Source organism: Oncorhynchus tshawytscha, unplaced genomic scaffold (genome assembly GCF_018296145.1).
Source record: "Oncorhynchus tshawytscha isolate Ot180627B unplaced genomic scaffold, Otsh_v2.0 Un_contig_15377_pilon_pilon, whole genome shotgun sequence".
Taxonomy (NCBI): domain Eukaryota; kingdom Metazoa; phylum Chordata; class Actinopteri; order Salmoniformes; family Salmonidae; genus Oncorhynchus; species Oncorhynchus tshawytscha.
Genome location: NW_024608607.1, coordinates 3,113 through 17,724, shown reverse-complemented (window position 1 = coordinate 17,724; position 14,612 = coordinate 3,113). Strand labels below are relative to the sequence as shown.

General features: G+C 44.0%; 1 protein-coding gene across 1 annotated transcript in view; it reads right to left on the bottom strand.

Moving 5' to 3' along the window:
• Positions 1–13,298, bottom strand: part of LOC112230650 (phospholipid-transporting ATPase VA) — a 64,675-nt gene extending 51,377 nt beyond the window's left edge. The window contains 7 exon segments of the mRNA XM_042313426.1: positions 1,845–1,945; positions 1,948–2,067; positions 2,685–2,714; positions 2,717–2,936; positions 10,195–10,325; positions 12,285–12,416; positions 12,955–13,298. Coding sequence (XP_042169360.1) covers positions 1,845–1,945; positions 1,948–2,067; positions 2,685–2,714; positions 2,717–2,936; positions 10,195–10,325; positions 12,285–12,416; positions 12,955–13,087 — 867 coding nt within the window. The 5' untranslated portion in view covers positions 13,088–13,298.
• Positions 13,299–14,612: the final 1,314 nt, after the last annotated feature.

The window sequence follows — 14,612 nt, the reverse complement described above, 5'->3', positions numbered from 1 at the left end:
TGCTGCCCTCTCCAACATGCTGCCCTCTCCAACATGCTGCCCTCTCCAACATGCTGCCCTCTCCAACATGCTGCCCTCTCCAACATGCTGCCCTCTCCATCATGCTGCCCTCTCCAACATGCTGCCCTCTCCATCATGCTGCCCTCTCCATCATGCTGCCCTCTCCAACCTCTTGGCTACCTGCTGCCCTCCGGTCATACTGTAGATCCCCTCAAACCCAACTATGGACCTTCCAAGCCAGTTCCACTGCTTCTCACCCCCCCCATTCTTCCCTCTATTCAGGGACTGATTTAGACCTGGGACACCAGGTGAGTGCAATAAATGGTCAGGTAAAAATAAAAAACAGCAGTACTCTGAACCTCGTAGAGTAAGATTGGAATTCCCCTGCTGTAGCCGATAGACACAGCTCTGAGCCATGTGTTTTAGTAAGTACCATGGGGCTGCTGAATGCAGTGTGTTGTAGTAAGTACCATGGGGCTGCTGAATGCAGTGTGTTGAGTAATAATGGAGTAATGAGTACTATGGGGCTGCTGAATGCAGTGTGTTGTAGTAAGTACCATGGGGCTGCTGAATGCAGTGTGTTGAGTAATAATGGAGAGGTAAGTACCATGGGGCTGCTGAATGCAGTGTGTTGTAGTAAGTACCATGGGGATGCTGAATGCGGTGTGTTGAGTAATAATGGAGTGATAAGTACCATGGGGCTGCTGAATGCAGTGTGTTGTAGTAAGTACCATGGGGCTGCTGAATGCAGTGTGTTGAGTAATAATGGAGAGGTAAGTACCATGGGGCTGCTGAATGCAGTGTGTTGTAGTAAGTACCATGGGGATGCTGAATGCGGTGTGTTGAGTAATAATGGAGTGATAAGTACCATGGGGCTGCTGAATGCAGTGTGTTGAGTAATAATGGAGTAGTAAGTACCATGGGGCTGCTGAATGCAGTGTGTTGCAGTAAGTACCATGGGGCTGCTGAATGCAGTGTGTTGAGTAATAATGGAGTGGTAAGTACCATGGGCCTGCTGAATGCAGTGTGTTGAGTAATAATGGAGTAGTAAGTACCATGGGGCTGCTGAATGCAGTGCGTTGTCATAAGTACCATGGGGCTGCTGAATGCAGTGTGTTGAGTAATAATGGAGTAGTAAGTACCATCAGGCTGCTGAATGCAGTGTGTTGTAGTAAGTACCATGGTGCTGCTGAATGCAGTGTGTTGGGTAATAATGGAGTGATAAGTACCATGGGCTGCTGAATGCAGTATTGAGTAAAAATGGAGTAGTAAGTACCATGGGGCTGCTGAATGCAGTGTGTTGAGTAATAAATTGAGTAGTACGTACCATGGGGCTGCTGAATGCAGTGCGTTGAGTAATAATGGAGTAGTAAGTACCATGGGGCTGCTGAATGCAGTGTGTTGAGTAATAATGGAGAGGTAAGTACCATGGGGTTGCTGAATGCAGTGTGTTGCAGTAAGTACCATGGGCCTGCTGAATGCAGTGTGTTGAGTAATAATGGAGTAGTAAGTACCATGGGGCTGCTGAATGCAGTGCGTTGAGTAATAATGGAGTAGTAAGTACCATGGGGCTGCTGAATGCAGTGCGTTGAGTAATAATGGAGTAGTAAGTACCATGGGGCAGCTGAATGCAGTGCGTTGAGTAATAATGGAGTAGTAAGTACCATGGGGCTGCTGAATGCAGTGTGTTGAGTAGTAATGGAGTAGTAAGTACCATGGGGCTGCTGAATGCAGTGTGTTGAGTAGTAATGGAGTAATATGGGGCTGCTGAATGCAGTGTGTTGAGTAATAATAGAGTAGTAAGTACCATGGGGCTGCTGAATGCAGTGTGTTGTAGTAAGTACCATGGGGCTGCTGAATGCAGTGTGTTTGGACAGGATGCTGGCCCTCTTGGCTTCGGCCCGGCTGCCAGTCCTGCGGTGGGACTTGGTGCTCTGGGAGCGCAGCACCACCTGGCAGCACTCTGGTTGCTGGTGACGCTGTCCCGTCTGGGCAAGGTGCCACTGTGGGACGTACAGTCCTCCTCCTCTGAGTCCACCAGGTCCTGGTACATGGCCAGACGCCTCGCTGGTGAGGACAGACAACACAGAATATTATAATACAAAGCTGCTACTAGAATTCAAACTTCCTCAATCCTAGATAAACAACAACAGTGTGATCTAGCAGACTGCAGTGCGAGATGGGTTATATTCATTAGGTCACGCAACGTAACACGTTTACATTTTTTTTGCAGTTAGTCCCACCCTGTTTCATTCTGTTTAGTGTCTAATGAATACACCCCAGGCCTCCCTCACTGTTCACGTCGTGGGAGTACTATCTTCTAACCCTACAGTCTCACCGTAACCCTACAGTAGTGTCTCACCGTAACCCTACAGTACAGTCTCACCGTAACCCTACAGTACGGTCTCACCGTAACCCTACAGTACGGTCTCACCGTAACCCTACAGTCTCACCGTAACCCTACAGTCTCACCGTAACCCTAGTCTCACCGTAACCCTACAGTCTCACCGTAACCCTACAGTCTCACCGTAACCCTACATTCTCACCGTAACCCTACGGTCTCACTGTAACCCTACGGTCTCACCGTAACCCTACAGTCTCACCGTAACCCTACAGTCTCACCGTAACCCTACAGTCTCACCGTAACCCTACAGTCTCACCGTAACCCTACAGTATGGTCTCACCATTGGCATCATGACTATACTCCACCCCGCCACCGTACATCTCCTGAACACCATCTTGTTCTCTGTGAGTGTTCCGGTCTTGTCAGAGAAGATGTACTGCATCTGCCCAAGGTCTTCGGTGATGTTCAGAGCTCTACACTGCAGATGAGAGTCAGTCTCCTCATCGTACAGGTCTTGGTCCTGATGGATGAAATACACCTGGCAGATCTTCACAATCTCTATGGACACGAACAGCGAGACGGGGATCAGGACCTAAAGACGGAAGAGATTCTGTTACAGACAAAGACGTCTTTTGGAGGGAGACAACAACAAGAGCAGGAAACCCAACACAGTCATGTATACCTCTGACAGGACAGATTACAAAGTCTGAGAATGTGTTCCAAATGGAACCCTATTCCCTATGTAGTGCACTACTTTAGACCAGAGCCCTATTCCCTATGTAGTGCACTACTTTAGACCAGAGCCCTATTCCCTATATAGTGCACTACTTCAGACCAGTGCCCTTTTCCCTATATAGTGCACTACTTTAGACCAGAGCCCTATTCCCTATATAGTGCACTACTTTAGACCAGAACCCTATTCCCTATATAGTGCACTACTTTAGACCAGCGCCCTATTCCCTACATAGTGCACTACTTTAGACCAGAACCCTATTCCCTACATAGTGCTCTACTTAGGACCAGCGCCCTATTCCCTACATAGTGCACTACTTAGGACCAGCGCCTATTCCCTATATAGTGCACTACTTTAGACCAGCGCCCTATTCCCTATATAGTGCACTACTTTAGACCAGAGCTCTATTCCCCTATATAGTGCACTACTTAGGACCAGCACCCTATTCCCTACATAGTGCTCTACTTAGGACCAGCGCCTATTCCCTATATAGTGCTCTACTTAGACCAGCGCCCTATTCCCTACATAGTGCTCTACTTAAGACCAGCGCCCTATTCCCTATATAGTGCTCTACTTAAGACCAGCGCCCTATTCCCTATATAGTGCACTACTTTAGACCAGCGCCCTATTCCCTATATAGTGCACTACTTTAGACCAGAGCTCTATTCCCCTATATAGTGCACTACTTAGGACCAGCGCCCTATTCCCTATATAGTGCTCTACTTAGGACCAGCGCCCTATTCCCTACATAGTGCTCTACTTAAGACCAGCACCCTATGGACCATTTGGGCAACATCCTGTGTCTTTGGTGGAAACATTGTAAAAATCATTGTGGTGACTTGTAACTGATAGGGATGTGAAGGGAGACATCTACATTGGAAGAAAAGTATGTGAACCATTTGGAAGAACCTGGATTTCTGCATACATTTGTCATAAAATGTGATCTGACCATCTAAGTCACAACAGACACACAGTGTGCTTAATCTAATCACACACAAATTGTATTTCTCTTCTATAATGAATACATAATTTAAACATTCACAGTGTAGGTTGGGAAAAGTATGTGAACCCCCCTGGGCTAATGACTTCTCCAAAAGCTAGTTGGAGTCAGGAGTCAGCTAACCTGGAGTCCAGTCATTGAGACGAGATTGGGAGATGTTGGTTAGAGCTGACCTGCCCCATACCAAACACTCACAAAATTTGAGTTGGCTATTCACAAGAAGCACTGCCTGATGTGAGCCATCCATCGAACAAAAGAATCAATCTAATCACAATCTAAGAAGACCGAAGATTAAGAAGGAGGGTCAACCAGTTATTAAATCCAAGGGTTCACATACTTCTCCCACCCTGCACTGTGAATGTTTACACAGTGTGTTCAATAAAGACATGAACATATAATTGTTTGTGTTATTAGTTTAGGCAGACTGTGTTTGTCTATTGTTGTGACCTGGATGAAGATCAGATAAAATGTTATGACCAATTTAAGCAGAAATCCAGGTGATTCCAAAGGGTTCACATACCTTTATTGTTGCTGTATCTGATCAACACATTTAGGAACAGGAGAGAAAAATACCACAGATTCCATTTCACACAAAACAGAGCTTTGTGGGAGACTAAGCTTGAGGTGGCTTGTGACTGACAAGGTTGTAGACGGAGACATTTACGTGACTAACACCTTAAGACATAGACAACACCATCATATATAACTCCGATAGAAGACGTACATTTATCTGGAGACATTTATTGAACTTTGTGCTGCTGCTACATGGGGACATTAAGGGTTCTACCATACTAAGGGGACATTATGGGTTTCTACCATCCTAAGGGGACATTAAGGGTTTCTACCATCCTAAGGGGACATTAAGGTTCTACCATACTAAGGGGACATTTTCTACCATACTAAGGGGACATTAAGGTTCTACCATACTAAGGGGACATTAAGGGTTTCTACCATACTAAGGGGGACATTAAGGGTTCTACCATACTAAGGGGACATTAAGGGTTCCCACCATACTAAGGGGACATTAAGGGTTCTACCATACTAAGGGGACATTAAGGGTTCTACCCATACTAAGGGGACATTAAGGGGTTTCTACCATTAAGGGGTTAAGGGGACATTAAGGGGTTTTACCATACTAAGGGGACATTAAGGGTTTCACCATAAGGGGACATTAAGGGGGGGACATTAAGGGTTTCACCATACTAAGGGGACATTAAGGGTTTCTACCATACAAGGGGACATTAAGGGTTTCTACCATACTAAGGGGACATTAAGGGTTCCACCATACTAAGGGGACATTAAGGGTTTCTACCATACTAAGGGGACATTAAGGGTTTCACCATACTAAGGGGACATTAAGGGTTCTACCATACTATTAAGGGCTCTACCATACAAGGGGACACAGTTTATAGGTAGAAACTGAGCTGCACTTTGTTGGCTGCACGAATATATTTTATATTTGAGGTTCTTCAAAGTAGCCACCGTTTGCACTGATGACAGCTTTGCACTTTTTTGGCATTCTCTCAACCAGCTTCATGAGGTAGTCACCTGAATGCATTTCAATTAACAGGTGTGCCTTGTTAAAGTTAATTGGTGGAATTTATTTCCTTCTTAATGTGTTTAAGCCAATCAGTTGTGTTGTGAAAAGGTAGGGTGGTATACAGAAGAAATAGGGGTCTTTTTGCCATATTATGGCAAGAACAGCTCAAATAAGAAGAGAAATGACAGTCCATCATTACTTTAAGACATAATGGTCAGTCAATACGGAAAATTAAGAACTTTGAAAGATTCTTCAAGTGCAGTCGCAAAAACCATCAAGCGCTATGATGAAACTGGCTCTCAAACTGGCCTCAGAACTTGCAGGCCAAATAAATAAATGCTTCACAGAGTTCAAGTAACAGACATGTCTCAACATCAACTGTTCAGAGGAGACTGCGTGAATCAGGTCTTCATGGTCAAATTGCTGCAAAGAAACCACTACTAAAGGACACCAATAAGAAGAGACTTGCTTGGACCAAGAAACATGAGCAATGGACATTAGACTGGTGGAAATCTGTCCTTTGGTCTGATGAGTCCAAATTAGAGATTTTTGGTTCCAACTGCCGTTGTCCTTGTCAGACACAGAGTAGGTGAACGGATGATCTCCGCATTTGTGGGTGACACCGCCATTTGCTGGTGACACCACCGCCTGTGAATTATTTACAATATGGTGACATCACTCTCATTAATGTGATGACTGTTATTTATCGAATATTACCTACTATGTTTAATTGACACACGATTCAATTAAACAATTTAACAATTAATTCATTAGGAATATTAGGACACCATGGGAAAAGTTTGTTTAAAGAGTGACCCTCTCCCGACTTAATCTAAAGATATATAGATATCTCTTCCATCAATAAATACAGTATTAATTATTACATCTCGCTCTGAGCACAGCATAATTCTTGATATCTGCACGAACGCTAGCCTAATTGATGAATCACCAAACACAAATTGGCTTAATTATTTATTTACTAACTAAACTAAATCCTCACACAGAATACGTAAACACATACAGCACAGGTTATTGATTCCATACATTACACAATGATAACAGGTCCCTAGTGGACTAACAAAAACATGACCGTTTGGTTATGCAATGGAAGGGATGGGATGGATGGTAAGGAGAGGGGGAGACAAAGAGACAACTTATTGTACATACTTTAAGAAACTACCCTCACTGTAGCCAGAATATTTAGCACCCTAACAACCGCTCATTCGGATTACAAATGCAATATATTTACGCATAGATGTCTTTCTCTGTAGTCTCTGTTGAAACCACTCAATCCGTCTATGGGGAGTAGTTTGGTGTAATTCTCTGGTTGTCCACCAGGGGCCACAATGTCCTTAGTTATAGGCTTTTTTGTGTTGGAGTGTTCTTAGGATGGATACTTCAGGTGTACCACACGGTGGTGAGGGGGGAAATGATCTACACTCGTCTTTGGTTGAATGTCCTAGACTACTGTACATACCCAGTTGCATACTGAATGTTTGGTCTAGTGTCTTTACCTTCTTCAATCGTCGAGAGTTTCAGAGGGTCTTAGCCACCGCTCCACGCTGTCTGATCTTGTAGTTTTGAGCATTTTCAGCGTGTGGACCACACCCTCACGTTCTCTGGTCTCAATGGTTGATTATTCAGGGTACAGCTAGGACTACTTTACATGCCGGCATGTTTTGGTCTGATGTAAATGTCGTTAGCACTCTGGTCGGAAAGGCGGTTCCATCATCATGTTGACATGAACTCTGAGCTCACGTGGGCGTCGCTACTGACTGGGCACAAGTTTCCATGTAACACTATTCTCATTTAGAAGGCTAAGAGTGGCTACTTTGAAGAATCTCAAATATATTTTGATTTGTTGAACAATGTTTTTGGTTACCACATAATTCCATATGTGTTATTTCATAGTTTTGATGTCTACAATAATTCTACAATGTAGAAAATAGTACAAATAAAGAAAACCCTTGAGTAGGTCTGTCCAAACTGTTGCCTGCTACTGTATGACCTTCTCTATCTAGTGCAGATGGAACAGTGGTCGGTTGTGAGTGATATATCAATGTCCTCTATGTTGTTCGTTTATACGATGGGACTGAATTTAAATGTGGATGGGATCCTTTTAATGGAAGGTGCTGCAAAAGGTCCAACCTGGATGGACAATAAAGTTATATTCTATCCCTAACCTACTGCCAAATGTATGATCATACTAGAGAGACATATTTCCCTCAGATTACCCAGACCCACTCAGACCTTGAAAACAAATAAACTCCCATATTTATTTGGTGAATCACAGCAGCAAAGATGTGCCCTTGCCACAAGAAAAGGTCAACCAGTGAAGAACAAACACCATTGTAAATACAACCCATATTTATGTTTATTTATTTTCCCTTTTTAGTTTAACCATTTGCACATTGATACAACACTGTATATAGACATAATATAACATTTGAAATGTCTTTATTCTTTTAAAACTTCTGTGAGTGTAATGTTTACTGTTAATTTCAAATTATTTCACTTTTGTTTGCCTAATTCACTTGCTTTGGCAATGTAAATATACACAGTACACCAGACATTAGGAACACCTTCCTAATATTTAGTTGCACCTCCCACCTCCCTTTGCCGTCAGAACAGCCTCAATTTGACAGGACATGGACTCCGCAAGGCGTCGAAAGCGCTCCACAGGGATGCTGGCCCATGTTGACTCCAATGCTTCCCACAGTTGTGTCAAGTTGGCTGGATGTCCTTTGGGTGGTGGACCATTCTGTATACACACAGGAGACTGTTGAGTGTGAAAACCCAGCAGCGTTGCAGTTCTTGACATAGTCAAACGGGTGTGACAGGCACCTACTACCATACCCCGTTCAAAGGCACTCAAATCTTTAGTCTTGCCCGTTCACCCTCTGAATGGCACACACACACAATCCATGTGTAATTGTCTCAAAGCTTAAAAATCCTTCTTCAACCTGTCTCCTCCCCTTCATCTACACTGATTGAAGTGGTTTTAACAAGTGACATCAATAAGGGATCATAGCTTTCACCTGGATTCAACAAAACTAAGGAGATGATTGTGGACTTCAGGAAACAGCAGAGGGAACACCCTCCCTTCCACATCGATGGAACAGTAGTGGAGAGGGTAGCAAGTTAAGTTCCTCGGCGTACATCACAGACAAACTGAATTGGTCCACCCACACAGACAGCATCGTGAAGAAGGCGCAGCAGCGCCTTCAACCTCAGGAGGCTGAAGAAATGTGGCTTGTCACCAAAAGCACTCACAAACTTCTACAGATGCACAATCGAGAGCATCCTGGCGGGCTGTATCACCCCCTGGTACGGCAACTGCTCCGCCCACAACCGTAAGGCAACGCATCACCGGGGGCAAACTACCTGCCCTCCAGGACACCTACACCACCCGATGTTACAGGAAGGCCATAAAGATCATCAAGGACAACAACCACCCGAGCCTCTGCCTGTTCACCCCGCTATCATCCAGAAGGCGAGGTCAGTACAGGTGCATCAAAGCTGGGACCGAGAGACTGAAAAACAGCTTCTATCTCAAGGCCATCAGACTGTTAAACAGCCACCACTAACATTGAGTGGCTACTGCCAACACACTGTCAATGACACTGACTCTACTCCAGCCACTTTAATCATGGGAATTGATGGGAAATGATGTAAATATATCACTGCCACTTTAAACAATGCCACTTATATAATGTTTAATACATGTATACACTAGCCATCCTTTAACTATGCCACATGCCACTTTGTTTACATACTCATCTCATATGTATATACTGTACTGTACTGCATCTTGCCTATGCCGCTCTGTACCATCACTCATTCATATATCTTTATGTACATATTCTTTATCCCCTACACTTGTGTATAAGACAGTAGTTTTGGAATTGTTAGTTAGATTACTTGCTCGTTATTACTGCATTGTCGGAACTAGAAGCACAAGCATTTCGCTACACTCGCATTAACATCTGCTAACCATGTGTATGTGACAAATAAAATTTGATTTGATTTGATTCACCTGGTCAGTCTGTCATGGAAAGAGCAGGCCACGACCAACCAGTGCTCCCGCACATTAGCTAACCGGGCTATCTGCATTGTGTCCCACCACCCACCAACCCCTTACGCTGCTGCTACTCTGTTCATCATATACTGTATGCATAGTCACTTTAACTATACCTACATGTACAAACTACCTCAATCAGCCTGACTAACCGATGTCTGTATGTAGCCTCGCTACTTTTTTAGCCTCGCTACTGTTATAGCCTCGCTACTGTATATAGCCTGTCTTTTTACTGTTGTTTTATTTCTTTACCTACTTATTGTTCACCTAATACCTTTTTGCACTATTGGTTAGAGCCTGTAAGTAAGCATTTCACTGTAAGGTCTACACCTGTGGTATTCAGCAATTCACTGTAAGGTCTACACCTGTTATATTCAGCGCACGTGACAAATAAACATTCATTTGATTTATTCTTAATGTGTTGTACACTCAGTGTATGTTTTCATGCCAATAAAGCCCATTGGTCGAGAGGGAGTTGAATAGAATAGAGAGGGTGTACCTGAAAGACGGCGATCATGGTGAGGAAGAGATAGATGGCAGACAGGACAGGTGACAGCTCGGCTCCTTCAGGACTAAGGACATCAAACACGGGTCTCTTATCTCCGTATTGATACATCCACAAGCCATGACCTAACACAACAAGGTCAAAGGTCATTATAGACTAACTACATCCACAACCCTGGAGAATCAACAGGTCAATTAGGTCAAATCAATTAAATCAAATTCAGGTCAGGTCATGTCATGACAGCTAGAAAAGATGTGGCCTTGTTACAGGCTGTTATGTATATATTCTATGTCCATGTTACAGGCTGTTATGTATATATTCTAGGTCCATGTTACAGGCTGTTATGTATATATTCTATGTCCTTGTTACAGGCTGTTATGTATATATTCTAGGTCCATGTTACAGGCTGTTATGTATATATTCTAGGTCCTTGTTACAGGCTGTTATGTATATATTCTAGGTCGTTACCTTGTTACAGGCTGTTACGGCTGTATATATTCTATGTCCTTGTTACAGGCTGTTATGTATATATTCTAGGTCCTTGTTACAGGCTGTTATGTATATATTCTAGGTCCATGTTACAGGCTGTTATGTATATATTCTACGTCCTTGTTACAGGCTGTTATGTATATATTCTAGGTCCATGTTTGTGGCCTTGTTACAGGCTATTATGTATATATTCTATGTCCATGTTTGTTGATTGAGTTCAAACACTGTTTCCCATGCTTGTTCAATGAACATTAAACAGTTAATGAATATGCACCTGTGGAACGGTCGTTAAGACACTGACAGCTTACAGACGGTAGGCAATTAGGGTCACAGTTATGAAAACTTAGGACACTAAAGAGGCCTTTCTGCTGACTCTGAAAACACCAAAAGAAAGATTCCCAGGGTCCCTGCTCATCTGTGTGAACGTGTCTTAGGCATGCTGCAAGGAGGCATGAGGACTGCAGAAGTGGCCAGGGCAATAAATTGCAATGTCCGTACTGTGAGACGCCTAAGACAGCACTACAGGGAGACAGGACGGACAGCTGATCGCCCTTGCACTGGCAGACCACGTGTAACAACACCTGCACAGGATTGGTACATCCAAACATCACATCTGCGGGACAGGTACAAGATGGCAACAACAACTGCCCGAGTTACACCAGGAACGCACAATCCCTCCATCAGTGCTCAGACTGTCCGCAATAGTCAGAGAGGCTGGACTGATGGCTTGTAGGCCTGTTGTATAAGGCAGGTCCTCACCAGACATCACTGGCAACAACGTTGCATATGGGCACAAACCCACCGTCGCTGGACCAGACAGGACTGGCAAAAAGTGCTCTTCACTGACGAGTCGCGGTTTTGTCTCACCAGGGGTGATGGTCGGATTCGCGTTTATCGTCGATGGAATGAGCTTTACACTGAGGCCTGTACTCTGAAGCGGGATCGATTTGGAGGTGAAGGGTCCGTCATGGTCTGGGGCGGTGTGTCACAGCATCATCGGACTGAGCTCGTTGTCATTGCAGGAAATCTCAACGCTGTGTGTTACAGGGAAGAAATCCTCCTCCCTCATGTGGTACACTTCCTGCAGGCTCATGTTACTTTTGATTTTGACCCCCCATTGTTCAGGGACAAAATCAATCACAATCACTTGCTCAGTTTAGGTCTCAGTTATTTGAAAGGCAGTTAAGAACATTCTTATTTTCAATGATGGCCTAGAAACAGTGTGTTAACTGCCTTGTTCAGGGGCAGAACGACAGATTTGAACCTTGTCTGCTTGGGGATTTGAACTTGTAACCTTTCGGTTCCTAGCCCAACGCTCTAACCACTAGGCTACCCTGCATCTGTTGTTGGATCTTGTCATGTTCATAGAAATATTTACACCTGTTAAGTTGGCTGAAAATAAGCGCAGTTTTTTTGTTTGTTGCTGAGTTTAATAACATCCCGTATGTTGGAACTCTTCAAAAACAGGAGTCCGTTTTGTAGAGGTTTTATCCTCTACGTGCCAATAGATTTCACAGGACTGTTTGACTTAAACCCATTCACCTCTTTGGGGAACGTAGTTTACCTCACAGCGGTACTATATTGCGATTACGTACCGATAGCAGAGAACAGGCACATGACCAATAGGATGATGACACACCAGCCCACGTCCACGTTCATCTGTTTCTCCAGTTTACTGCGTTTGTAGCGGGGGCCATTGTTGTTCAGCATGGCTTTAGTCTCATGACCTACAACACAACTGGCTGTTAACATACAGTTCATACAGGACAGGGCTAGAATCCACAAAGCAGCTCAGAGTAGGTGCTGGTCTCAGATCAGTTTTCCTTCTAGATCATAATGAATAGGATCATATGGACAGATCTTAGATCAGTTTTCCTTCTAGAGCATAATAAATAGGATTATATGGACAGATCTTAGATCAGTTTTCCTTCTAGATCATAATGAATAGGATTATAGGGACAGATCTCAGATCAGCACTCCGCCTCAGACACTATGGATATGGAGCCAGACAGGGTGTGAAACAGAGGATCCTCCTCTCCTTGCTCGCTTCTAAACCCCATTGGAGGAGATGATTGGTTAAGGTCGCGCCTCTCTAACCTTTTCCTCAATACGTTTTGAGAAGGAGGTGAGAGGATGAGGAGGAACTGAGGAAAGATTCATTTGAGAGAGCCAGGGTGTATGTCGGGCTGCCTTACCTCCTTGACCGTGTCCTCCAATGCATTGTGATTGGGAGGTAAGGAGGTAAGGAAAGAGCCGGGTGTTTACCTGCATAGATGACGATCCCCACACACTCCTCTGTATTGCGGATGGTACAGCCCCTCAGCAGCAAGTTGTCTTTGTACAGGCCATCTCTCCTTCCACTGCGATGGGTACTGATCACAGAAGAGATACAGAGCATTCAATATCACTGGATACAACACTCCTTCCGTGGCCTCCAACTGCTCTTAAACGCTAGTAAATCCAAATGCATGCTTTTCAACCGTTCGCTGCCTGCACCCGCACGCCTGACCAGCATCACCACCCTGGATGATTCTGACCTTGAATATTTGGACGTCTATAAGTACCTGGGTGTCTGGCTAGACTGTAAACTCTCCTTCCAGACTCATATCAAACATCTCCAATCGAAAATCAAAGCAAGAGTCGGCTTTCTATTCCGCAACAAAGCCTCCTTCACTCACGCTGCCAAACTTACCCTAGTAAAACTGACTATCCTACCAATCCTCGACTTTGGCGATGTTATCTACAAAATTGCTTCCAACACTCTACTCAGCAAACTGGATGCAGTTTATCACAGTGCCATCCGTTTTGTCACTAAAGCACCTTATACCACCCACCACTGTGACTTGTATGCTCTAGTCGGCTGGCCTCGCTACATATTCGTCGCCAGACCCACTGGCTCCAGGTCATCTACAAGTCCATGCTAGGTAAAGCTCCGCCTTATCTCAGTTCACTGGTCACGATGGCAACACCCATCCGTAGCACGCGCTCCAGCAGGTGTATCTCACTGATCATCCCTAAAGCCAACACCTCATTTGGCCACTTTTCGTTCCAGTTCTCTGCTGCCTGTGACTGGAACGAATTGCAAAAATCGCTGAAGTTGGAGACTTTTATCTCCTCACCAACTTCAAACATCTGCTATCTGGGCAGCTAACTGATCGCTGCAGCTGTACATAGTCTATCGGTAAATAGCCCACCCATTTTTACCTACCTCATCCCCATACTGTTTTTATTTATTTACTTTTCTGCTCTTTTGCACACCAATATCTCTACCTGTACATGACCATCTGATCATTTATCACTCCAGTGTTAATCTGCAAAATTGTAATTATTCGCCTACCTCCTCATGCCTTTTGCACACAATGTATATAGACTCCTTTTTTTTTCTCTACTGTGTTATTGACTTGTTAATTGTTTACTCCATGTGTAACTCTGTGTTGTCTGTTCACACTGCTATGCTTTATCTTGGCCAGGTCGCAGTTGCAAATGAGAACTTGTTCTCAACTAGCCTACCTGGTTAAATAAAGGTGAAATAAAAAAAATAGGAGACACAAAATGTACATATGATCAATTCATCTAGAATAATCTGCATATTATAAAAAGACCTTTGACTGCAAAGGTACTGTCAACACGTAACATTCAAATCAACTCAGACCACCTGTGTGTGTGTGTGTGTGTGTGTGTGTGTGTGTGTGTGTGTGTGTGTGTGTTGCACTGAACAGCTCAATAGATCTTCATGCTGCAATGCATTGTGGTCTTTCCTTAGAAGGCACTTAACACTGTAGAGACTGTAGTAGTCAGTAACTCTATAGAGGCTGTAGTAGTCAGTAACACTATAGAGGCTGTAGTAGTCAGTAACACTATAGAGGCTGTAGTAGTCAGTAACACTATAGAGACTGTAGTAGTCAGTAACACTATAGAGGCTG